This window comes from Rattus rattus, chromosome 6 (genome assembly GCF_011064425.1).
Source record: "Rattus rattus isolate New Zealand chromosome 6, Rrattus_CSIRO_v1, whole genome shotgun sequence".
Classification (NCBI taxonomy): Eukaryota; Metazoa; Chordata; class Mammalia; order Rodentia; family Muridae; genus Rattus; species Rattus rattus.
Window position 1 is genome coordinate 101509730 of NC_046159.1, and position 25671 is coordinate 101535400.

Consider the following 25671-nt stretch of genomic DNA (forward strand, 5'->3'; position numbering starts at 1 on the left):
GCCTGGACTACATATTGAGATCCTGTAACAAATGAATGAAAGGAAGAAAGAAAGAGAAGAAAGAAAGAAAGAAACTTTCTGAGCACTTTTTTTTTTAAAGCATTATTTATTTAATGTATATAAGTACACTGTTGCTGTCCTCAGACACACCAGAAGAAGGCATCAGATCCCATTACCGATGGTTGTGAGCCACCATGTGGTTGCTGGGAATTGATCTCAGGACCTCTGGAAGGACAGTCAGTGCTCTTAACCACTGAGCCATCTCTCCAGCCCCCATTTCTGAGCTCTTTAATACAGACTCTTTTTCTGGGACAATCAGACTACAAAGGTGTTAAGATGTAATTTTATTACTTAAATTACATTGTGCGTGTGTGCGTGTGTGTGTGTGTACATGTGAGTGTGAAGATCATCAGAGGGAAACTTTAAAGAGTTTGTTCTCTCCTTCTGTCATATGGGATCTGGGGATGGAATTCAAGATCTCAGTCTTACCAGCAACCTTACCAGCTGAGCCATCCTGCCAGGGCTAGGACATAATCTTAAGTGTGCATAAACACAATGCAAAACCTTGTGCAGTGTGATGTGAGTGAGTTCTTGTATTGCTTGGCTCCATCATGGCAGATACGGAGTTGGCTCTTCTTTCACTAAAAGGGAAAGAGGGTAAAGGTATGCGCTTTTATCTGCTTTCCCTCATGGTGCAAGTTCGATCCCTGGGACCCACATGGTGGAAGAAGGAAACTGACCTCTACAAGCTGTCCTCAGACCTTCACAGGGGCACCCTGGCTCATGCACGTCCCCTATCCTCCCACTAAATAAATGTCAAAAGCTTAAAAAGAGTATATCTAGGTCAGGCAGGCGTGGTAGCACATGCCTTCAATCCCAGCACTTGGCAGAGGTAGTTGGATCTCTGTGAGTTCAAAGCCAGCCCAATCCACATAGTGAGTTCCAGACCCTGTGTCAAAAGCAAGGGGAGCAGTGTATGGCAGAACGCTTAATAAAATAATGAGCCAGGCAGTGCACTGGGGAGGCAGAGGCAGTAAGATCTCTGTGAGTTTGAGGCCAGCCTGGTCTACAGAGTGAGTTCTAAGACAGCCAGGGAGAGCTACACAGAGAAAGCCTGTCTTGAAAAGCCAAGGCAGGTAGGCAGGCGGATAAAATGAAATATAGTTAGAAACTGTGATAAGAGACAAGATGGAAGGGGGAAGCAAAACCATCACATTTTATCAACAACATTCAAATGCAATAGAGTTAGACTCCTATTTTTTAGGGTGATTTTTGTATCTGTGTTGGGTTGAATTCATAACTATCTTCAGCTGCACCACACCCTAGAGCCCTGCTAGTCAAAGTGAGGTTCACAGACTATCACCTAGGTGACATTCAAATGCTGAACCGCCAAGTCCTTCTCCTAACTCCTGAACCGTATTTAGTCAGTCCCCTGGTGTACTTCCTGTGCGTGAGATTTAAAGATCAGTTTAAGGCCCAAAGCCGAAGAGAGAGTTGAAGGATACAAGGCTTCAAGCTATCAGGATAGGAAGTCTGTAGGCCTTACAAGGATTTGCCCCCTTTTGGCTGTTCTTTGAGTCAGAAAGGAGGTACATGGAGTACCAGATACCACCCAATCATGGCAGTGACCTTTTTCAACCCTCTCTGTGTTGGTGGCCACCGCATCAAGCATTTTCATGGTTTGGCTTCATAATTGGATGTTGACGCTTAGAAACCTTCTGCCTTTTCTTCCGGCCTCATGTCCTGGCTGGTACACACACCCAGACAGACTCCCTCTGCATTATGTGTGAGCTATGGAACTCAAATGTCCCCGCCGTTCCTGCTGGTCTGTGGGATGGAGAGAGCATGCAGGCCCCTGGCCCTAAGATATTTTCCTCAGGTGCTTCTGTTCCAGGCCTCTCTCCCGGTGGGCACTTTCCTGAAGGAAAGGGAGGCCTAGCAAAAAGCTGACTGTCACTAAAGAAAGCACGAGCTCCTCCCCATGTAGGCAGTATTGCTATTTTCAGCCCCTCGGCTCCAGTTCTCAAGGAAGTGTACGGCAACTGCTGTATCGCGAGCCCCTGAATGTAGGGTTTTACATCCAGTCTGCACTTGCCTGTTTCCAGTTAAGGGTGTGTGCTAGGGCTGACCTACACCACAACTAGAAACAGGTTTTCTTTTTTTCTGTAAAGAACGCATCTTGGGGTTCCCAGTGTGATCAAATATCCTGCAGCAGGCCCTCGAAGCAAGTATAGCCAGCACTGAGAGCCTCCCTGATCGTGTCACTAAAGCAAAACTGTGTGAGATAGACGAGTAGAGATTTCCCAAAAGTCTTTACCTATGTGTTCTTCATTTTTGTGTGAATAGAGCCCAGGCCACACCAGCTCTGACATCAACTCTGCGTACCTGGAGTCTTTCTTCCAGTCTTGTCCCAGGGGAGTTTTGCCGTTCCAGGCTGGTTCACAGAAGTACGAGTTAAGCTTTCAAGGTGAGTTCTTGTCTTTGGTGGTGTGGTCTGTCCACTCTGGCACTGAGCACCCAAGAGTAGATGGTGCATATCCGGGTCACGCCCAAGGCCCAGGGTCTTTTTTAGCTGGGGGAACAGTCTCTGCGAGTGGAGTGACGGCCGGTGGCCTGGGGCCTGTTCCCAGCAGACTTTCTGTGCAGCCCCCAGAAGAGCCTCCAGACTCTCTCCCAGAACTCAGAGGTTTGGACAGACATCTCTAGAGAGCTCTTCAGCTCCGTCAGATTATGTTTCTGATTCTGGGTGGGACCCTTCACTATTTAGTTTTGGATGACTATGGTGGAGATCTTGGGCCTCTAGACAGCCTTAGACATCTAGAAACTTGCTCTTCGTGCCTCGCCTCTGGATCATTTATCTCCTCCACTTGGGCACTTGGCCCGCCACCATGTGTAGTTGAACCTCTGTAGGAAGGCGTTCTTGGTAGCTGCCACCAGTCTGTTATGAAGTGAAAGAGAAATGAGCTCCAAGGCCAGCTTGACTGGAAGCCCTGTCCCCTTGGTTGGGATCATGCCTCAGGGACATGCCTGCAAGGAGCCAAACACTTGCCCTTTCAGGGCCAGTTTTGAAGAAGTGAGACTTTCTCAAGTCCTTAGCTTTCCCAGTTGTCTCTGAGGCTTGAGCCATTCATTCTGTTGTAAACAACGCAACTTATGTGACACCAAACGCTTTTGGAGATCGACCTGACATTCCCACCAAGCCATGTTGAAATATGCCCACTGCTTCCTCTCCTCTGTGTCCTCTAGACAGTGAGTAAACAAGCTAGGGTGTCAAATGTCAGGCGGTTGTTGGGGTCGGTGTCCTAGCTTGCATCTCTGTCGCTGTAATGGACACCATTACCAAAAACAACTGAGGGAGGAAAAGTTAGGACAGGCCAAGGCAGGAGTTTGAGAGACACCCTAGAGGGCTGTTGCTTACTGTTCCCCTGGCTTATTTTACTTTACTTTTTACTATAAAGCAAAGTGCTCTAAAGGTACTTTACCACCTTACAGAGAACAGTTCGGTCTGCCTGGGCATGGTACCGCCCACAGTAGGCTGGGTCTCCCACCTAATCAGGAAGGGAGAAAATGTCTCCCAAAACTAATTAGGGCTAGGCGATGGTGACCCATACCTTCAATCCCAGCACTCAGGAGGCAGAGGCACCTGGATCTCTGTGAGTTTGAGGCTGGCCTGGTCTACAGAGCAATTTCCAGGACAACCAAGACTACATAGAGAAACTCTATCTCAAAACTCCACCAAAACTACCACCACCAACAAAACAAAAACAGAAACAAACAAACAAACAAACAAACAAAAATAATAAAACCCTAGTGGGGAACCAGGGCATGTCTTTAATCTCTGCACTTGGGAGTCAGAGGCTAGAGAATCTCTGTGAGTTCCGGGGCTATTAGGAATGCATGTGAGATCCAATCTGAACACAAAGTACCACTCCCCCCGACCAGAGCAAAACAGACAAACTTGAATGAGTTATTACCAAGTGAAAACCATTGTACTTCAGATTTGTAAGCTACAGTGTGGGTGATGTGGATCAAATGTGGGCAGCCTGTGCTCTTGTTGGTTGAGCCATGTTTTTAACATCAGAGCCGTGGGAAGACTTTGAGTATCATTGCAGCAATATCCAACTTACCCGTTTGATTTTATTTGTTCTGTTCTATCACCCTGACCGAGTCCTAATGTCTCAGTAAAATGAATCCATTTCACGTACACAGCTGGCTGAGCATTGACATTACATGACACATTTCCATCTGTCCAAAAGTTTGCCATGCCTCCTTTTGTCTTTCTTTCTTTTGTGGGTGTCGGGGGCTAGGGGTGTTGAGACAGGGTTTCTCTACATAGCTCTAGAACTTGTTTTGTAGACCAGACTCTACTCAACTCACAAAAATCTACCTGCCCCTAGTGCTGGGATTAAAGGCAAGCACACCACTGCCTAGCCCTGTTCTGACTTGTTTATAACATCTGGAGTCCATCTTTTACTCCCTAACAAACTATGGCTAGTTTGCTTTAAGTTTCTATAGGTCAATTTTAGCATTTTTAAAACTTCAAATTAATCTTTTTTTTTTTTTTCCCGAGACAGGGTTTCTCTATGTAACCCTAGCTATACTGGAACTCCATATATAGACCATGCTGGCCTCGAACTCACAGAATTCTGCCTCTGCCTCTGGCGTGCAGAAATTAAGGCCCCACTCTACTACCCAACTATTAAAAGATTCTCAAAGTATATATTCACACATAGCTGAGTTCTTTCATTCAAAATAGTGGGTTCTGGAATCATTTATGTTGTGGTATGTATAGTAGTTCTTCACTTTTATCTGCTGAATAATATTCCATTGTGAATACGTTTTATAGTTTATTATCCACCAGTTGCTTTCCAATGTTTGGTCATAAATAATGCAGCTCTTTTTGTGTGGATCTAGGTTTTCATTTACTTGGGTAGTGTTCCTAGATATGTTGGACTTTATGAAAAGCTCCAAAGAAAAATGTTGTTTTATATTCTAGCCATGCATGGTCATTGAAAAAAGTCACTCTTGGAATTTCAAACCAGGTCTACAGTTGCTTTATCTAAAACTACTCTTCTCTGTGCATGTAAGATTCATTCATGGCACACACCTTTAATCCCAGCAATCAAGAGGCAGAAGCAGGTGCGTCTCAGTGAGTTTGAGGTTAGCCTGGTTTACAGAGTAAGTTCTGGGACAGCCAAGGCTAAACAGATAAACCCTGTCTTGAAAAGAAGAACAAAGAAGAAATAAAGAAAAAGATTCAGTCATGAATGTTGGCTGTAAAAATGACCTCTGAGGGAAAAATGAGTCATTTTCTAGGATCAAGTCTTAATCTTTATTTCATTTTTGTCTAAAGGGATGATTCAGACAAATATAGCTTCCAAGACTCAAAGGCATGTTGTCAGAAGGCCAGTATTTGTTTCTTCGTACGATGTGGAGCAGAAGAGAAGAGCTCCAGAGTAAGTGTTCTGAAGCTGTTAGCTCTGGCCATGATCTTGCTGCGTCGTGCTGCATCATGCATCTGGATTCTGTGTTCTTGGGAAGTTCCTGCCTCTGTCTCACTGCAGTTTCTATTTGATTTACCTATGAGTAAGGAAGATTGTTAAGCAATGTGGCATAACTGAAAGTTTCCTGGGCCAGGGGGCCAAGGGGTGCAGGCACTTGGTTAAGCTTTGTGTAATAGATATAAGGTTTGGATTTTGGGTATAGGGTGGGAAGGATACTATATCATTAAACCAGCATTTGCTTTTAACTTACAGGGTAGTTTAGCAGCTCTCCATACTCTGGGTCTCACTTGCTCCAGCTGTTACTGACTGGATCAAGGGGTGTGCTGGCAAATACACCGGATTTTTGTTTTGCTGAGGGTCCTCTTTCTGTCTTTGGTTGTGCTGTGAGGGCAGGGGGCTGAGAGAAAAGCTTAAGCTAGCAGCCTGGTGAAGAGCTGGAGAAAGAACAAGTTGGCTAAAGGCATTGGTTTTAATTTTAATTGATTTCTAATCATTGTACCCATGGGACATTTCAAGGTGGGTTTTGCTGTGGGGAATTCATTGTAACTTGCATATCTGCTATGAAACTCAGTAAAGTCTCATTGTTCACAAACTTTGCAGTTGGATTTTTTCCCTCTGGGGGTGTGTGATATATGAGTCAGGTTTCAAGGCAGGTGTAAAAATCAAACTGTTCTAGATTCTTGTAGCTATGAGAGTCAAAGGTGGGTTACCACAAGGCAACATGGAAGTAATATCTAGAAAGTGTAGACAGGCAGAAAGTCATGTCCAGGAGGACGCTGCAGGATAGAGCATGTTCTAGATTACCTAAGTTCACACCTGCCCTCTGTTCGTTAGCTTCAGGGATTTGGGTAGGGGAACCACGCTGCCCCCTCTCATCTACATAACATGCTTAGCAGCCGCAGTGTGCTCACTGCTGAGATACACCTCAGACCCTGGGAACAAGGCTGGTGTGCCTCGTGCTCAGTAGTGACAGCCTCTTTGGTTTGTCTTCCTCCTGGTGTATATGACATCTACCAAAATTGACAGTAATTCATTAACTATCATGTAATACCCAATTCACCCAATGTATTTTCCCATTCTCTTTGAAATTACCTTTTGTAGTTGATTTTATCCCTAAGCTGCTTTTAAACTATTTAAGTGTACCTGTCTCTATTTTTAAAAAATGTTGTGTGGGAGGTTGGAAAGATGGCTCAGTGGTTCAGAGTGCTGCCTGGTCTTCCAGAGGACCTGAGTTCGGTTCTCACTACCCACGTAACAGCTCACAACTGTCTGTAACTACATCAATGCACATAAGATAGAAATAAGTAAATTATACAAAAAGTATGTGCATGCACATGCATGCTTATGATCTCACCAATTCAGGTGCATGTGGAGGGCAAAATTTGACATTGGTATGTTTTCCTCAATCTACCTCGAGACAGTTCCTAGCTGAACCTAGAGCTTGCACATCAGCCACCAAGTCCCTGGAACACTTGTTTCCAGTTTCCTGTGTGTACTGGTGTTGTGGGGGGGGGGGGTCTGCTATGCATAGCTTTTTTATGTGGATGCTGGGCATCTGAGATCAGATCCTCACTTTTCCCAGTTGTGAAAGTAATTTCTATTCACCTAACATCTAGTCACCTAACATAACTGTCTTCTCAGAGGCTTACTGCTGAGAAAAGCTCACTCTAGTTCTTTCTGAACTCTGGCTGGCCGCTTCAACATAGCTGTACTGGTTCATACTCTTCTCCAAGCTGACTGATTCAGTCTGGCTTCTCTCAACTTCTCACTGAATTGTTCTGCTTGGCCCAAACTAACTCTGGGAATTTGTTCTAATTTTCTGGTTTGTTCTTATTCTCTGGCTTCAATTGCCTCTGCTGACCTGCATGTGAACTCACAAATGAACTTGGCTCCCTGCACTGACTTCCAACTGACTCACTAAACTCAATTTCACTCAAATGAACAGACTCCCAACTCTCTATGCTGCTCTTAAATGGCTTTTCTCCTGAGAGTTGGGCATATTTGACTCATTCTATTAAATTTTTCTCTGGTTCATCACCTTGTCTGCTCCTTAGTTAGCTGTCATTGTTTGGGATTAAAGATGTGTACTAAAGGATTCCATCCAGAAGGGTTAAAGGCGTGTGCTAAGCATCCTGACCAAAAAGTGTGCCTGCATTCATTCCAGCAGGTTCACCCAGACCTACAATGTCTTTGGATGTGATCAGAGCAGCCAAATTGCTGGATTAAAATTCCTTTACACCCAATGAACCATCTCCTCAGTCCATTCCCTACATTTTCTTTTCTTTTCTCCCCTCCCCCCCTCATTTGTTTGTATCTGAGATAGGGTCTTTCTGTGTAGTCCTACCTGGCCTCAATCAAATTCAATATGTAGACCAGGCTGTCTTCGAACTCACAATGGTTCTGCCTCCTGAGTGCTAGGATTAAAGGTATGCGCCTCACATCTGACTACCCTCTATTTTTAAAAATGCGATTTAAAAAAAACAAAAAAACAAAACAAAACAAAAAAACACAACGGGGTAAGAAAAAAGAAATAGGTAGTTTGATCGATCAAAATATACTCCATCATATTCCAATGAGGCCATTTTATGGGTGGCTTCTGTAGGCTGGTTACTAGATTTTGAGGACTTGTCAGTTCTGGGCTGGGTTTTTGTCAGGATGCTTTGCTCTAATTGTTCTGTTTACTGACACTAAGGGATGGCTGAGATTACTTCAGTCTTCCAGTTGCTCTCTCACACTGAAATACAGTTTCTACAGAAAGGCAAGGTCCCTTCCTCTGTCCTTCTATACCTGTCTACCATTTGACAAAGAAGTTACAAGACACACAAGCTCACACTGACACACCTATACCTTTGAAGGTTGAGCAGATACATAAAAAAGAATTGGTGCCTTTACATGGTAGTTTTATGTAATGTCCACTCATTCATTCATTTACTCAGTGTGTGTGTGTGTGTGTGTGTGTGTGTGTTTAGGTGTGTACATGCACTGCCCCCCACACACATACACACAGGAGGAGGTCAATAACAAAATCTAAAGATTCAGTTCTTTCCTTCAACCTGAAACGATCTAGCAATAAGACTCATCATCAGGCAAGAACTGGTACCTACTGCTGTCTCACCTGCCCGTGCTTTATAGTTTAAAGTATTGGGACAGAGAGCATTTATATCATTCCTAAATGATCGAACCTCTTTGTAAAAACCTGTGGTTACTGGAACCAGGATTTTTCAGGAGTAGTTCAGAGGAAATATAGAAGTCAATACTACATTACCCAGAAAGACTTTCTGGCTGTGGGTTGAGGGTAGAAAGAAAGGGACCCAAGTAAAATTTCCTTCTGTCTTTATTTGTAGTCATCAGCCAGTGACGCCCAAGGCAGATGCTCTGACCCTGAATTCTCTTCCCCAGAAGAATGCTAGCACTGTTTTGCCTAACGAATATGAGGTAACTGGCTTTGCTTGTCTGGTGGGTGAATCCTGTAAAGGTGGGAAGATGCTTTACAGTAAGCATATGGGTTTGTTAACGGAATGAGTGAACTGCTTCTTCAAAACTTAGCTCCAGAGTCAAAGGCAAGGCGCCTGGGTGTGATGGTGATGCATTCCCAGAGAACAACTGTTTTCTAGGGCATTTCAGTGTTCCTAGAGATGCAACGTCATTCAGGCAGACTCTCACAGCCACCCTGTGAGATCATAGCTGATAAAGAAAGCAGGATTCCGAGAGCAACAGTAGCCAACTTCAAGGGTCCCACTTTGCCACTAGCCCGGCCGAGACAAGACTGTTCCTTAGTCTGGCTTAGCCTCCAGCTCTTGTGAAGGCCAATCTTGTGTTCCATAGGTATCTCTGATCTCTCTGTCACTGGTGGGTTTTGGAATTTGGGCAGTTACCTTCCTGGGTCTCAGGACTAAGTCATATACGGCATAAGTTATCCTGAACAGACCGGCACATGCCTGTTGGATCATTACCAGAATGAACATGAGGCCAGATATGGACATGCTAAGCCAGCCCTTCCCACCTGAGAACAGCCATGGTGGTCCTGGCGTGGGTGGGCACATGTGATGATCAGCATGCTTCTAATGTTTTCTAGTTAACATTTAAACATCTTTTTTTTTTTTTAAGTTTCTAGAACTCAATGACCAGGATGTGGAGTATGTCACAGTAAGTGAACAGTTTAAAGCATCCATGAAACCTTTCAAGATTGTGAGAATAAAGCGGATATGGAACCAAAAACTCTTGGACGCCTTTGAAAGGTGACATAATCAGACCTTGTTTGGGGTCATGTTATTTAAATAGATCAAGGGGGAGCATTCATTTTATTTTATTTGCACATTTTTTTTTTTTTTGGTTCTTTTTTTCGGAGCTGGGGACCGAACACAGGGCCTTGCGCTTCCTAGGCAAGCGCTCAACCACAGACCTAAACCCCCACACACTGCACACTTATTTATTTGATATGGCGCACGCACATCCATCACAAGACAACTTGTGGGAGTCAGTTGCCCCCCCTCTGACCACATGAGTCCAGGTGACTGAACTCGGCTCTCGTGCCTCGTGGTGGCCATCTTGCCAGCCTACTGTTCTTTGTTGGTACTGAACCTCACCTTTCTCTACATTAGGAAGAAGGAAAAGATGAAAAATAAAAACGAGATGCTCCTGTTTCACGCGGCATGCCGTGCTCATGTGGATTATATCTGTAAGAATAATTTCGAGTGGATCCTACATGGAAGTCGGGAGACCAGATATGGAAAAGGTTTGTGCTAGAGGAGAGAGGGCTGGGACTCCAGCCCTGTGTGTGGTTTTGTGGAGACACCCTTGGCATCACGTTGTAAACCTGTGCTTCTTGGCTGTAGCGGCCTTATGAGAAAACAAGCTGAGTTACCTCGATCCTGTGTGAGGGCAGCTCTGTTGCCTTGAGGGTGTGTGTGCTAGGCCTTGGCCTAGGGCTCTTGTCTCGACTGCCTAGCTTGCTGGTGCCACTGATGGGTTCCAGTGAAGAATGGGGAGGAGCCCTTTCTCGTCTCAGCCACAGGTTATGGGGCTCTGCCCTCACACAGAACCCGACTCCTCTTTTCTACCAACCATTCACTCTTTGCGGTTGATTACGGAATAAGATACAGTCAGACCCTGGCAGCCAGCGCCGGCTTGGAATCCCAGTTACTTGGAAGGCAGAGGCAGGAAGATTTATTTAGCCCAAGGCTGGTTTGCACTGCAAAGCTAGCTCAAGGCTAGCCTGAACAACTTAGTAAGACCGAGTCTTAAAATAGAAAGAAAAACGTTTGGAGGCTGTTGCTCAGTGGTACAGCTGTGGTCCCCAGAGGTTTAGTTACCGTGTTAGAGAGAAAACAAAGTATAATGATACAGATGTTTGGAGATGTCATGGTGAAACCCATTACAATGTATGCTGATCTAAAAATTAAATTAATAGAGCAAGAAGAGGAGGATGAGAAAAGTGGTGGTGGGGGGGACCAGACCTAACACAGTGCAAAATAATATGAAATAACTGGGTGTGGTGGTACATCATTTTTTGTTTTGTTCTTTTTTCTTTCCTAGCCAGGGTTTCTCTGTGTAGCCTTGGCTGTCCTGGAACTCGCTCTGTAGATCAGGCTGGCCTCAAACTCAGAGATCCACCTGCCTCTCTATCCCAAGTGCTGGGATTAAAGGCGTGTGCGGTCACTGCCCAACTTTGGTGCATGTATGTAATCTCAGCACTTGGGGGCAGAGGCAGGAGGGATCTCTGAGAGTGAGTTTAGCCCAGTTCACATGGAGAGTTCCTGGAGAGCCAGGCCTACATATTGAGACCTTATTCTAAATAAAATGAAGAGGGCATGCCACTCCCTTCAGTGATTCGGGGACCTCTGGATCAGTGTGGAGCACAGCTGTGAGTACCAATCTGGTAAAACAGAGGAGCTGGGAGCAGAGGGGAAGGAGGGAGAGCACTGGCAGCTAGACTCCATGGCTGTAGGGGAAGGAGGGAGAGCAATGGCAGCTAGACTCCATGGCTGTAGGGGAAGGAGGGAGAGCAATGGCAGCTAGACTCCATGGCTGTAGGGGAAGGAGGGAGAGCAATGGCAGCTAGACTCCATGGCTGTAGGGGAAGGAGGGAGAGCAATGGCAGCTAGACTCCATGGCTGTAGGGGAAGGAGGGAGAGCAATGGCAGCTAGACTCCATGGCTGTAGAAGTGAGGTGGGTTGGTGGATTTGCTCGTATATTTGGTGATTTTCCAGTTCCTGGCCTACTTTCCAGTTAGCAGAAAGATCCTGGATGGACTAATTCTCTTGAAAATAAGTTTGTTTGGATGAACAAACTTATTTACATTACATTTCTTATCTTACATTGATAAGAAAACACAGCTTCGTGGGGGTGGGGGAAGACATACAAAAAGAGTAGTTCAGTGTTGAGGAGAACAACAAGAAGCAATTTAAAGGAGCTGGAGAGATAGAGAGTTCAGTGGTTAAGAGCACTAACTGTTCTTCCAGAAGTGTACTGAGTTCAATTCCCAGCACCCACATGGTGGCTCACAATCATCTGTAATGAGATCTGATGCCCTCTTCTGGTGTCTGAGGACAGCTACAGTGTCTCATATAAATAAATAAATAATTCTTTAAAAAAAAAAAAAACAAAGTAAGAAGAAGAAGCAACTTAAGGGACAATGGCATAGCAGCAATAATTCCAGGCACCTGGTCAAAATGCAGCCAGGATCAGGAAGCAGGTGGGGGTGGGGGCAATGCTAGCGCATGTCTGTTTTTTTCATTTTTCTTTGGGTTTCCAGCCCTTGGAATGACAATACCTGCATACAAGTGGGTCTTTCAGGAAAACCTCTCTGGAAGTGTTATGAGAGATGTGCCTCCCACCTGACTGGAAGTGCGGCTTAGCAGATGATGAGGATTAACTATTGAGAGGGCTTACGAGCATCAGTCAGGGGTTGTTGGCAGATGTTTCGTTTACATCGATGTCTGGTTCTTTGTATTCTGTTGTAAACCTATGCTCACGGATAGTAATTCTCCGCTTCTTTCTGATCACTTCTAGGAAATTATTTTGCAAAAGAAGCCATCTATTCCCACAAGAATTGTTCATATGATATCAGAAACATTGTTATGTTCGTGGCCCGAGTCCTGGTTGGAAACGTCATTGAAGGAAATATGACGTTCAGTAGCCCTCCTGCACTCTATGACAGCTGCGTGGACACCAGGCTGAATCCCTCCGTCTTTGTCATTTTCCGGAAAGAACAGATTTACCCAGAGTATCTGATTGAGTATGTGGAATCAGAGAAAGAGAAAGGTTGCATAATTAGTTAGAAATGACACATACTATGCCGAAACCATTCTTTTGCCGTCTTGGACCAAATCATCCCCAGATAGTAGATAGGCTTCTACATTCCCTTGCTACATTACCGAACGTCTTAAACCGGCTCCTTGCTTCTCCCAACCGCCTTGTACATCATTCCTAAGTCCATTTTTACCTCCCCAGTACCAGCCATTCTGGTGTTCTTATAGTCCTTGATGCCTTTGCATCTAAGTCATTGGTCTAGATGAACTTTTCTCTCAGTTTTTACCACCTACTAGGCAGTATCTGTTTTGTTTAATATTCAAAGTGCATACAATCACATTAATTAAAAAAATCAGATTTACTGTAATATAAGAGAGAAATATAAAGTCATAACTTCGGCACGACTTTAAGTCCTAAGACATGATGGAGTCGTCAGATTGCTTCCGTTTACCATGAATCAGTATGAGCTTATAAGAAAAGAATTGGAGGAACATGAAAAAGCAGGGACGTGTTTAGACATTAGAGTAAAAACTAAACGACACACGTTAATTGCAAATGTCAGCAACTATCTGTACATGGTAAGAACGAAATATCTTCATTGAAATAAAAATACAGCACAAAAGAACTTACAGATTGTCGAAACAGCAAGGATGAAGAGGTACATTCTTGCAGACGAGCTGTAGGTCATACGCGAATGTCGAAAGAGACATTCAAAACTCGAATAGGGTGCAGAGTAATTTCTTATTGTGAGGAACTGCCCAATGTATTGAAAGACGCATAGCTGGCTCTCACATGCCAGGAGCGCCCTCCTTCGCCCGAAGTCATGACAACCACAGACCCTACTAGACCTGGTCATCCTTTGAAAGGTAGATCTTTTATAACATCTTTTGCCATCTTGAGATGATTTATAGGTGATACAATCTACATTTGAGTTTATTCTGACTTAATTTAGTGCCCTACTTGTGTGATAAATGGAAACTCAGAACTCTAATGGACACAAACTGTAAGGGCTCAGGCTTGACTATGCTACCAGCTTCAAATCATGCGAACTCTCACTAGGAATAGGTTTGCCTTAAGAGTCCAGCAGGGGCAGCTTCCTGAGCTGAATGAAGTACAGGAAAATGAAGATTAAAGGGATGTGTGACAGAACACAGGGTTAGATAGGGTACACCATAGCAGACTTTGCACCTTATCTGTCAGTGGTGAAGGAGAGGGCAAAATCATTTTAGTTGAAATGATAGATAATAAAGACGGGACAAATTACAGTCTGTCTCAGGGGAATCAAAGGATTCTTTCTCAGACAAGTTGTAGGTCCTGCATAATACATGTCCAGCAGGACATTAGACAGTCGTAAAGGTGCAGGACGGTTTGTGTGTGGGACTGACCCATCCACACACAGCAGGGCGTTTGTTCTGCCTCAGGCTGCATCTACTCGGTGAGGTTAGTAAACTTCAGATTCAAAACCAACAACCATCACTCTCTAATATGCTACAGTGGGAACCACTGATCTAGTTAATGGCAGCACTCTTGGATCAACTCAATTGTTACTTCCACTGTTTTACAACTGAATAAGCCAGATCCTTGCCTCTCAAGCCCCGTTTTTAACAATTCCTTGATTTATAATCCTTCTTCTTTGCTCAATAAAAAGAAAAAAGTAATTTGATTCTTTTGCCTTCATTTGTTTTGTTTATGGCTATTTCGAACACAAACAAAAACCCATGACAGACAACAGACTTGAAGGCAAGACAGGCACAGCTTTAAACTACAAACTTGGGGAGAGGAGTGTTAGAAGCCACAGACATACTTTTCCTCCTCTCTTTCTAAAGGTGGTAGTAGTGTCAGGCTAAGACATAAAGGTACCTATATTTATAAGCAGAATGAACCTTCTGGCCAATCTTCAAAAACCCATCTTTAAAGCTGGGTGTGATGGCAAATGCCTTTAGCCAGAGGCAGGAGATTTTCTGTGAGTTCTAGGCCAGTGTCTTAGGGTTCTACTGCTGTGAGCAGACAGCATAACCAAAGCAATTATTTTTTTTTTAAGATTTATTCATTTATTATATATAAGTACACTCTAGCTATCTGCAGACACACCAGAAGAGGGCATCAAATCTCATTACAGATGGTTGTGAGCCACCATGTGGTTGCTGGGATTTGAACTCGGGACCTCTGGAAGAGCAGTCAGTGCTCTTAACCACTGAGCCATCTCTCCAGCTTGACCAAAGCAATTCTTAAAAAGAACATTTAATTGGGGCTGGCTTACAGCTTCAGAGGTTCAGTCCATTATCATCATGGCAGGAGCATGGCAGTGTCTAGGCAGGCTTGGTGCAGGAGGAGCCGAGAGTTAAACATCCTCATCCAAAGGCTGCTATCAGAATACTGACTTCCAGGCAGCTAGGATGAGGGTCTTAAAGCCCACACCCACGGTGACACACCTACTCCAACAAGGCCACACCCTCCAATCTTGTCACTCCCTGGGCCTCAAATATACAAATCATCACAGCCAGCCTGGTTGATTTACATCATACTGTGTTCCAGGCCATCCAGGGCTACCTAGTGAGTCCCTGTCTCCAAGACAGAGTCATTGTCTAATAGCTGACGGTTTAGCACAGCTTATAAGAGTTCTTGTCTAGGGGTTGGGGATTTAGCTCAGTGGTAGAGCGCTTGCCTAGGAAGCGCAAGGCCCTGGGTTCGGTCCCCAGCTCCGAAAAAAAGAACCAAAAAAAAAAAAAGAGTTCTTGTCTAGATTACACAAAGCTTTGGGTGCAATTCACCAGTGCTATGTAAGATCAGGGGTGGCGGGCATGCCCTGTAATCTCAGCACTTGAGAGGTAGAGGGTCACTTAAGTTCAAGGCCATCCCCTGCTACGTAAGTGGCTGGTTCAATACAGGTCTAGGAAAAATGAATTAGTTTTTGTCTGTTTTTAAAGTGGGGGCCCCTCTCTGCTTATTCTTTTTCCATCCCATGCTGTGGGTCGTGGAGAGAAGACCGGAGAGCAGTGTGCATGGCAGCACACATTTGACAAAGTGAGCACAGAGCCTCCATGAGGTGAGTGAGCCTTCACGCCAGAGCCTTCACCTGCACACACACACACACGAAATGCTGTCGAGCCAGATGTGAGCAGACGCTTGAGGGTTCTGATTATAAAAACAGTATCATCGACCTCAGCGTGCGCACAGACATCAGAGGACGTTCGGTGTGAGTTGGATCCCTCCGTCCACCATGTGGTCTCAAGTCTTGTCAGCAAGTCCCTTTGCCCTCTGAACCAGCCTGTGATTATCTTCCTTTGTGTTTGTTGGCCAGTCACTACGGGCTCCTCATAGAGTTTTCCATTTCCTGGTGTCTGGGTTTTCTCAGTCCAGAAGTTGGTGCAAGCAAAACTGAAGAATAACCACTTCCTGACCTAGCAGGTGATGACGGTGAAAAATACTGCCAAGCGACAAGTGCTCCTCAGGCCACTACTGCTACATTCCAGGGCATGGCCTCAAAGGGGTGCAGTAGACTGAGGAGCTCCGGGATGGAGCACTGGGACACAGGAAAAATAAAGAAAAAATAAAGGAACAGCTTAAGTCCTAAAACGCCATGGCTGAAATGTTTTCCCAACCTCAACCCTCCCTTGTTAGTCTGCCTGGCTGGTACCCATGTCTCTCATGCCCAGGAGGCTGCTTTATGCCCTTATCTCCACTACACACTTCTTCTGAACACTGTGCATTCTCAGCCTGCACATCAGATCGAGCTGGTTTTTGCTACTTTGTGGTTCTTTTTTCCACACTGTATCCCCTGGGTTAATCCCCCTAACACTAGATGAGAGAGAAAGATGGATAGAAGGGAGGGGATAAGGAGGAAGAGAGAGAGAGAGAGATCCCTAAATTTAATTTCTTTCCTTTTGTTTCTTCTTTGATCACAGCTAAGAACAAAACACAACTAACCTCCCTAAACAATCAACAACACCCTGTCTCAGTTAGGGTTCCCATTGCCGTGAAGAGACACCATGACCAAGGCAACTTTTTTTTTTTTAAAGATTTATTTTTTTTACTTTAGGTATATGAGTACACTGTCACTGTCTTCAGAAGAGGGCATCAGATTCCATTACTGATTGCTGTGAGCCACCATATAGTTGCTGGGATTTGAACTCAGGACCTCAGGAAGAACAGTTGATGCTCTTAACCACTGAGCCATCTCTCCAGCCCATATTTATACACTTTATTATTTTATATGTATGAGTATTTTGCCTGTGCATGTACCATGTGTGTGCCTGGTACCTATGGAGGTCAGAAGAGGGCATTGGCTCTCCTAGAACTGGAGTTACAGATAGTGTCTCAATTATCCATTGGGTGGGGATCATCAAACCCCTGTCTTCCCTAAGAGTCACATTTGCTCTTAATTGCTGGGATAACTCTCCATCTCAACTTTTGAGTCATACAAAATTGATTTTTTTTTTTTTTTTTTTAAGTTAGGGTCTCAGGGGTTGGGGATTTATGGTAGAACACTTGCCTAGCAAGCACAAGGCCTTGGGCTCGGTCCCCAGCTCCGGAAAAAAAAAAAAAAAAAAGTTAGGGTCTCATGTAGAACAGGATATCCTTAAACTCCTGACCCAGCTTCAACCAACCCAGTGCTGGGATCACAGGCAAGTCCACCAGGCCCAATGTACGTGCTGCTTGGGAATGGAACCCAGGGCTTCATTAATGTTAAGCTAGCAGTCCACAGAGCTGAGTTGTGTTTTATCTCCATTCAGACGGAACACACTTCAAAAGTGATGGCTAGTGGCTCCCTCTTCTGGGAGGTCCTCCGCTCAACCAGCATCGTCTCCTTAGCAACTTACCAGCGTTCAAAAAAAAAAAAAAAAAAATCCAATGTTATCTATTATTATGTGTGTGCTTAGTGTGCATCAGCATTTATGTATAATGTGTATAAGTGCAGATCCGTGCACGTGGAGGTCAGATACAAGTTTCCAGACCTGATTCTCTCTGCCATGGGCTCCAGAGACCTAACTCATGTTGAGGTGTGCCAGCCCCCAGCACAGCTGTAGCCATTTTCTTCCATGCCTACCTGCTATTTCATAATGTTTCTGTAACATGCCTGCCACTCACTGACACAGGAAAATAACTTGATTCAGAGGAAGGGCATGTTGATCGTATATCCTGTTAGGTTCTTGCATGTACTGCATGAGGTTTGCTAATCTTAAGAAATCCCACAACGCTTTACATAGGAGCCATCAAATTAAAGGTCAATATGAACTATTACGTCTAAAATGGCTTGAGTCAGCGTTGATCACTGGCAGCACTTCCTCCATTTGGGTAGGAGCTCACTATGGTTTTTGTGTTTTTGTGTTTTTGTGGTTTTCCTTTATAAGCTGACAGAGAAAAATCAACAATGTCATGGCTCAATCCCACTTGAGTTACGGTCCTGATTGATCAGTATTACAATAAACCATCCCTATCTGGACTGAAATCGGTGTTTGTGTGGTTTGTAGGGGTTACTCATGGACCCCAATACTTATGAAGGAGCTTATACCCCCTGAGCTGGTTCCTTACTAGTTTTTTTGAGACACAGCGTCATGTAGTCCAGGCTAGCCTCCAACTCCCTTTGCAGTGGACGCTGGCCTTGATCTCTGCCTCCTCTCGCCTCTATCTCCAAGGTGCAATAACCACCAGGCTGGACGAACCACTTTAGCAGTTTGTATTCTTTGCAGCCCTTCCTGCTATCTGCTATCCGCTATCTGCAAGAAATCCAGGAGACAGGAATGCTGCTGGGGCTCAGGCCCTGCCTTCTGAGGCCCGGCCCCCTACTGCTCGCAGGCTCCGGCCGCGGTCGCGGCGGGGAGGAGCCTGCAGGCCCGGGGCTGGCGGGGACGCGCTGGCGGGCCATGGCGGACCTCACCCTATGCGCGTTCCTCACCAAGGTGCTGTGTGCTCACGGCGGCCGCATGTTTCTGCAGGACCTGCGTGGCCACGTGGAGCTGTCGGAGGCGAAGCTGCGGGCGGTGCTGAGGCGCGCGGGCCCAGAGCGCTTCCTGCTGCAGGAGGTGGAGCTGCGCGACGGCCCGTGGGACCCGGAGGCCGAGGTGGCGGCGGGCTCGGGCTCGGGCTCGGGCTCAGGCGGTGGCGCCACGGCCTGCAGGGTGATGGCCGTGTCCTCCGCGCGCCTCTGCGCCCGCTACCAGCGCGGGGAGTGCCAGGCCTGCGACCAGCTGCACTTGTGTCGCCGCCACATGCTGGGCAAGTGCCCCCACCGCGACTGCTGGTGAGGGGCGGAGTCCTCAAAGTCCAGCGGGGCAGAGGGTGCGGGCGGGACGTGTCCTCCGGATGCTCTCGGCGAGCCTGGGTGGGATGGGACAAAGGCCTTCGCGCTGGCCACCCCTGTGCTCCTCGTCGCTGAGGGGAAGAACATGGAAGGTCCTCTCCACTGAGATTTATTATTCACCCCTCCCCCCAAATTTGCTTTCCCTGTCCCAGGATGCTAGGATGCTCCCCAACACCAGCCAGGTTAAATCCGTGTCGCTACTTTTGAATTCACTTATGCCAAGTGCTGCTTGAGGGAACATCTGGGGGGCTTCAAGGCCTGCGGAATTTCTGTTCTCTCCTCCCCCTCCTTCTGTAACCGCAGCCCATTTGCGCTAAAAAGGCTGGTGTAGTCCAACCGCAGGAAACTTGGTGGCAGGATGGGGTGAGGGCCTGGCTGCGACATCGCCCAAGCACCCCTCCCAAGCCCAGTGCTTTGCAGCAACCCAGAAAGCTTTTTGGTACTTTCTTTATAGTGTTGGTTGACAAAGCGAGACCAGCAGCTGTCGTTAGCCTGACCGTAAAGTTTTAGTCACTGTAAAAACAGATGACTACCCTCAGCCAAGCCTGAGGGTAGGATACTCACTGAACAGGAAAATGACCCCTGGAAGCTGAGTTGCCTCAACCCGGAATTGTTTTAGTACTTGGACAATTCACTTGTAAATTGGAAATGCCCTAGGCAAAGAATTAGACCTGCCAGCCTCCTCCCTCCTCTGGACCGCGGCTTCTGACTGCTCTGAACTCTTCTAGGTCTACCTGCTCTCTGTCCCATGATATCCACACACCTGTCAACGTCCAAGTCCTGAAAAACCAGGGCCTTTTTGGCCTCAATGAAGCCCAGCTTCGAATCCTGCTTTTGCAGAACGACCCCTGCCTTTTCCCAGAGGTGAGTCCTTGAGAAGCTGCTCTCCTCCCATCAACCTGGGCAGAGCTTTCTCTCACTGATCACCTGTTCCTCCATGTTTGCTTTCTTTTGTTGGGGTAGGATCTTATATAGCCCAGGCTGGCAGTGAACTTGCAACTTAGCTGAGGCTAGCTTTCTGTTCTGCTAATCCACCCCCACCCCCACCTCCCATCACCACTTTAGATGTTAATTTTAATTGCTTTTAAGTACTAAGATTTGGTTCCAATATCCATTTTTAATTGCTGGAATGGTAAAAAAAAAAAAATTAGCACATTTGTTTCTACTTATGTGAATTTATTAACAAAATAATCATCTCAAATTTATGAGATTACCAATAAAATGATTTTAAAAGATTTATTTATTATGTTCTCCCTGCACGTACACCTGCACACCAGAAGAGGACACCAGATTTCATTATAGATGGTTATGAACCTCCATGAACTGGGAATTGAACTCAGGACCTCTGGAAGAACAGCCAGTGCTCTTAACCCCTGAGCCATCTCTCCAGCCCCGTATAAAATTTTAATCTGGTGATCATTCTATTGTAGACATTCCTGTCAGAGGCAGGAGGGACAGACACTTCGATCCAGGATGTCTCTTTCTACAGCCTGAGACATTTCCTAGTCTTGGAGGGACCTCAGCCCTGATAAAATCAAATCCATGGCTTCAATGCAGAAAAGAATTTTAGGGAGAGTTCATATGACGTAGGGTTTATAAATAGACTTAAAATTAGATGTATTTACGGGTGAGGATGTTTTTTGGGGGGGGGTCGGGTATAGGGAGCAGTGTGGCGTCTGTGGTAGTGCACCCCTGTAACCACAGCAGGTGAGAGAGGAAAGATCTCTGAAAATGTGAGTCCTGCCTGGTCTGCATAGTGAGCTCCAGTCCAGATGACTCCACCCATCAAAACCCTGCCTTAAAAACAAACAAAACCCCACCAAGTATCATTTCATGGGATTATTAGCTATTGAAGGAAGGAAGGAAGGGAGGGAAAGAAAAGGAAGGAAGGAAGGAAAAGAAAGGAGGAAAAAGAGACAAGTGTGATGGTGCAAACCTGAAATTCTCTAGAGGCCAAAGAATTGAGTGTTCAAGGCCAGCCTGGGCTATACATCAAGATCTTCACTTGAAAATGAAGCAAACTAAAGGCAAACCCAAACCAAGATAAAACAAAGATAAATTATGGCCAGGATGCTGAGAACTCTCATACATGGAGCAACCGGATCTGGAGGATTTCCAAAAAACAAAAACAGTTGTGCTTGGTAGCTCACTCCTGTAATCCCAACACTCAGCTGAGGCAAAAGATAACAAATTTTGTCTCAAAACAGAAACAAAGGCCAGAGGGATAGCTCAGCTCCTAGAGCACTTGCCTGGCATGGGCAAACCCTGAGTTCAATTCCAGGGACCTCATAAATGATAGCTTTGGAGGCTTCTGATCCCCCTGTCTCCCTGATATGATTACAGGCGTGCCCAGGTTTATGCAGTGCTGTGGATCAATCGTGTTGGGCAGCATACCTATAACTTTGGCTCTAGGAGACCTGTGGGTACCTATACTCCTATGCATATAACCCCTTCCCCACCACACCTTTTTAAAAAAAATACAGACATGGTGGTATCGATACCCTGTAATCATGATGGTGGGGAGGGGAGACAGGAGAACCCTGGGGCCTGCTGACCAATCAGTGAGTTCTAAGTTCCACCAGAGACTTTGTCTCAAAAAAATAAAGTGATTTAAAAAGACACCCCGCCCCAAGTGCTGACCTCTGGCCTTCACATGCATGTGCACATACATGCACCCCTCCCCCAAAGATGCCATTAAACTTCTCATTTAGTTAAACTGTACTATATTGGCTTAAAGGTAATAATGAAAACTCCCATTCAAGCCTTGCTTCACTTCTGCCCCAGGTCTGTTTGATGTACAACAAAGGTGGTGATGTCCTTTATGGCTACTGCAACCTCAAGGATAAGTGCAACAAGTTCCACGTATGCAGATCCTTTGTGCGGGGTGAATGCACTTTTCAGAACTGCAAACGCTCCCATCAGCTCATTCACGCTGCCACCCTGAAGTTGCTAGAGGACCAAGAACTTAGTGTTTCAAGTGTGGTGAATTTCCAGATAATCTCTACCTACAGACACAAGAAGTTGCACAAGATGCTTGAAGAGAAAGGTAGGCAGAGAGCCATCTATAAGGAGGTGTGCTAAGGTTTTCTGTCCTGTGTAGTAGGAGGGGCAGTGAACAGAGGCCAGCCTGCAGACAAAACATTTCATTTGCTAACTGCAACCTTTTCCTTGGAAAGTTTGAGACTGTCAACATTTTATTTTGTTATTACGTGTGTGTGTGTGTGTGTGTGTGTGTGTGTGTGTGTGTGTGTGTGTGGGCACATGTGTGCATGCTTGTTCTCAATGCATACATGTGGTATATGAGGAAGGGGCCAGAGGAAGCCAGAAGAAGGGATGAGGTCCCTTTGAGGTCTGTGAGGTGCTTGCAATTACACAGCAAGTGCTTTTCGTCACTGAGCCGTGTTCTAGCCCCAGCTAACATTGCATGGTGTGGAAATATGATTCTAACCAAAGCAGAGAAGATTTTGCCAACTTAGAGGATTTGCCCATGATAGCTTCTGGGCAAACTAGGAGTCAAGGATTTGGTAGAATAATCCTAGTAGTTCAGCTGAGAACATGGGAGGGAGATGGCAGGTGACGAGTACTGTATGTGTGGTTTGCTTTTATGAAATTGAACTAAAGTTTTCCCCTATTTTCATTTTTTTTTTTAAGATTTATTTATTTTATTTATATGAGAACACTGTAGCTGACTTCAGACACCAGAAGAGGGCATTAGATCCCATTACAGATGGTTGTGAGCCACCATGTGGTTGCTGGGAATTGAACTCAGGACTTTTGGAAGAGCAGTCAGTGCTCTTAACCACTGAGCCATCTCTCCAGCCCCCCCCCCTATTTTCATTTTTAAGCAGTGTTGACCCCATTACAGGTAAATGATTAGGAATAAAATTGCATGTCTCAAGAAGTGCTGGAGAGATGTCCCAGCAGCTAGAGCACTTATCCCTCTTGCAGAGGACCAAGGCTGGATTCCAGGCATCTACAAGATGGCTTAGAAACTCTATTATTTATAAAATAATAAAATAGGGGCTGGAGAGATGGCTCAGCGGTTAAAAGTGGTTAAGGACTGCTCTTTCAGAGGTCCTGAGTTCAATTCCCAGCAACCACATGGTGGCTCACAACCATCTGTAATGGGATCCGATGCCCTCTTCTGGTGTCTGAAGGCAGTTACAGTGTACTCATATAAATAAGATAAATAAATCTTTAAAAAATTAATAAAATAATTCTTTTTTTAAAAGTTTTTCTTAGTCACTGTTCTATTGCTGTAAAGAGAGACACCATGACCAAAGCAACTCTTATAAAGAAAATCGTTTAATTGGGGCTGGCTTACGATTTCAGAGGCATGCATCATCATGGCAGGCACAGCAGGAACGGTGGCATGGGCCATTGAAACCTCAAAGCCCACCCCCAGTGACATATTTCCTCTAACAAGGCCTTGGCTCCTAATCCTTCTAATCCTATCAAAGAGTTCCACTCCCTCCTGGTGACTAAGTATTCAAATGTTCGGGGGTCGGGAGGCAATCTTATTCAAACCACCGGGGAGATCCATTTTGTGGTAACTCTTCAAGCCCAGTTACTGAGGAAGTGCTGATCTGGCTGTTAGCTTACTCTCTTTGTTTACTAAATTTAATATCAGAAATATCTCCTCATGTTGCCGCTTACCCTTTCCGACTGCTTATTTTATTTACTTTTTTTTATCCAGTTCACCCCATTCCCTCCCATGTTGCTTCTTTTTTTTTTTTTTTTTTTTTTTTTTCCTGACCGAACCCAGGGCCTTAAACTTGCTGCAGCGCTCTACCACTGAGCTAAATCCCCAACCCCCTCCCATGTTGCTTACAACAATGTAGAATTAAAACAGAAAACTCATCTCTCCTCTTCCTTTCAGACAACTTGACTTCTACTGAGCAATCACAAGGCCTTGGGAAACAAGGAACCCCCGGGGCCGGGGCTGTGGAGGCCAGGCCTTTCTTCCCTGCCCGTGCTCAATCGCCCTGGAAGCCCCAGTAAACCTTAATGAGGAAGCAAGAAGCAGCTTGTGCATCTTGGAGGATCAGAAGGAAGATTTCTGCTGAGATGGAGTTTTTAGCTGGTCTTTCTTTCCCTCACTTAGTATCATTGGCAACTCCAATACCTACCTCACAGATGATTGGCAGAAACGAAAATATACTTGCGACTGACGTTGGACCTGGAGTTGGCGAAGAGAGGGTAAAATTCTGAGCACGCAGTCCAGGGTGAATCCTGAAGCTGTAGCCTCCCTCTGCAGCTCCTGAACGCCTTCGAACCTCTGGATGGAGGACAGGTTTCTGCTGCCTTCTGGGTCCAGCTGGTGTTTTCTAGACTCCATTTATACAGCTTACATTACAGACATCACAGTTTGTGTGCTCTGTCATTATTTGTTACTTGGGTTTATACATAATCCCTTTTTGCACAGAATTATTAATACAGTTTAGTCACGTCTCTTATTCTGGAATATTTCATACTCTGACAATGTTTGAATATCTCATTTTGTATCTGTGCAGTATTGGGTTTAAAAGCCAGTTTGTACTTTTGCCTGGCTTGTAGGTGCTAAACAATACTGTCTTCTGATACACATTTCCTTAACCATCTGTGTAGATAACCTCTGTCCTTGCTTGCTATTGGGTCTTGCTTGATTTTGTGAATTTCCTGTGTTGCATTTTGTGGCTCGTGCCCTCTGTGCTGTTGTCAATACCGCGTTTGTAATATTCAAGTTTCTGGGTCCATCCTCAGCCAGTATCCCAGCTAATACTCTTTGGGCTCTGCCCAGAGGTTTCTACCTCACCCCACCCCTCTCATCTTCTGTCGAGCCTATTAGAGCTCAGCTGCTCTATCTTGAAGGATGTGTAATTCGTTCCTTCCAGTTGTATCTCCCCCGAATGGATGGAGACAGGCCATCAGGAATCTATATATATCTTACCCGTTTCGTGGTCTCTCCCTACTTCCTCCCCCGCTCAGCCCCTCGGTCTCCACTCATCCTGGTGTTTTCAGTGTGTGCTTTGGAGACATTTGTTGTGGTCATGTTCCCCGATGTCACTTTGTAAAAAAAGATTTGTGTTTCTTACCATGACATGACATTTGAGAAGTAGTAGCAATTCAGTAAGTTTTCATAAAGCCGAACTTCCTTTATTTGGAGAAACTTTTATCATGATGCCTAGGGATCGAAAGAGAAGAGGGATGTAAAAGTGTCCTTTCCAAATGAAAAACCAGTTTCCTGGACAGTAAGCTTGCTGACTTACTGTTTTTCACTTCGGCGGTCGGTGACAGTATTTCTGAAATTGTGTTTTACATTCTTTTCTTCCTTTTTAAATTTCTAGCTGTGATTTTCTCTCTCTCTCTCTCTCTCTCTCTCTCTCTCTCTCTCTCTCTCTCTCTTTCTCTCTCTCTCTCTCTGTGTGTGTGTGTGTGTGTGTGTGTGTGTGTGTGTGTGTGTGTGTGTTGGGATCAAACCTAGGACCTTGCCCATGTGAAGCAAAGTCCTCTACAACAAGGTACATTTAAGTCCTGGGCTTTAAAATAAATTTTTAGGCCAGTCACTGTAGTGTAGGCCTTTAATCCCAGCACTACAGAGGCAGAGGCAAGCAGATCTCAGTGTGTTCATGGCT

General features: G+C 45.3%; 2 protein-coding genes across 2 annotated transcripts in view; both read left to right on the forward strand.

Moving 5' to 3' along the window:
- The window catches only part of Zc3hav1 (zinc finger CCCH-type containing, antiviral 1), a 46943-nt gene extending 32524 nt beyond the window's left edge, over positions 1-14419 (forward strand). Inside the window, exons 8-13 of the mRNA XM_032906737.1 lie at positions 2347-2467; positions 5354-5456; positions 8849-8939; positions 9612-9742; positions 10106-10239; positions 12517-14419. Coding sequence (XP_032762628.1) covers positions 2347-2467; positions 5354-5456; positions 8849-8939; positions 9612-9742; positions 10106-10239; positions 12517-12785 — 849 coding nt within the window. The 3' untranslated portion in view covers positions 12786-14419. The remainder of the gene's footprint in view (positions 1-2346; positions 2468-5353; positions 5457-8848; positions 8940-9611; positions 9743-10105; positions 10240-12516) is intronic.
- A 4186-nt stretch (positions 14420-18605) lies between these two features.
- Zc3hav1l (zinc finger CCCH-type containing, antiviral 1 like) lies at positions 18606-25423 on the forward strand. Its single transcript, XM_032906738.1, has 4 exons — positions 18606-18997; positions 19786-19921; positions 21842-22103; positions 23937-25423. The coding sequence occupies exons 1-4, from the start codon at positions 18621-18623 to the stop codon at positions 24056-24058; spliced, it is 897 nt and encodes a 298-aa protein (XP_032762629.1). The 5' UTR covers positions 18606-18620; the 3' UTR covers positions 24059-25423.
- Positions 25424-25671: the final 248 nt, after the last annotated feature.

Coding starts and splice junctions, on each gene's coding strand:
- Zc3hav1l (XM_032906738.1), top strand. CDS start 18,621: ATGGCGGACCTCACCCTATGCGCGTTCCTCACCAAGGTGCTGTGTGCT. Junction 18,998..19,785: donor TGCCCCCACCGCGACTGCTG/GTGAGGGGCGGA, acceptor GAACTCTTCTAG/GTCTACCTGCTCTCTGTCCC. Junction 19,922..21,841: donor ACCCCTGCCTTTTCCCAGAG/GTGAGTCCTTGA, acceptor CTTCTGCCCCAG/GTCTGTTTGATGTACAACAA.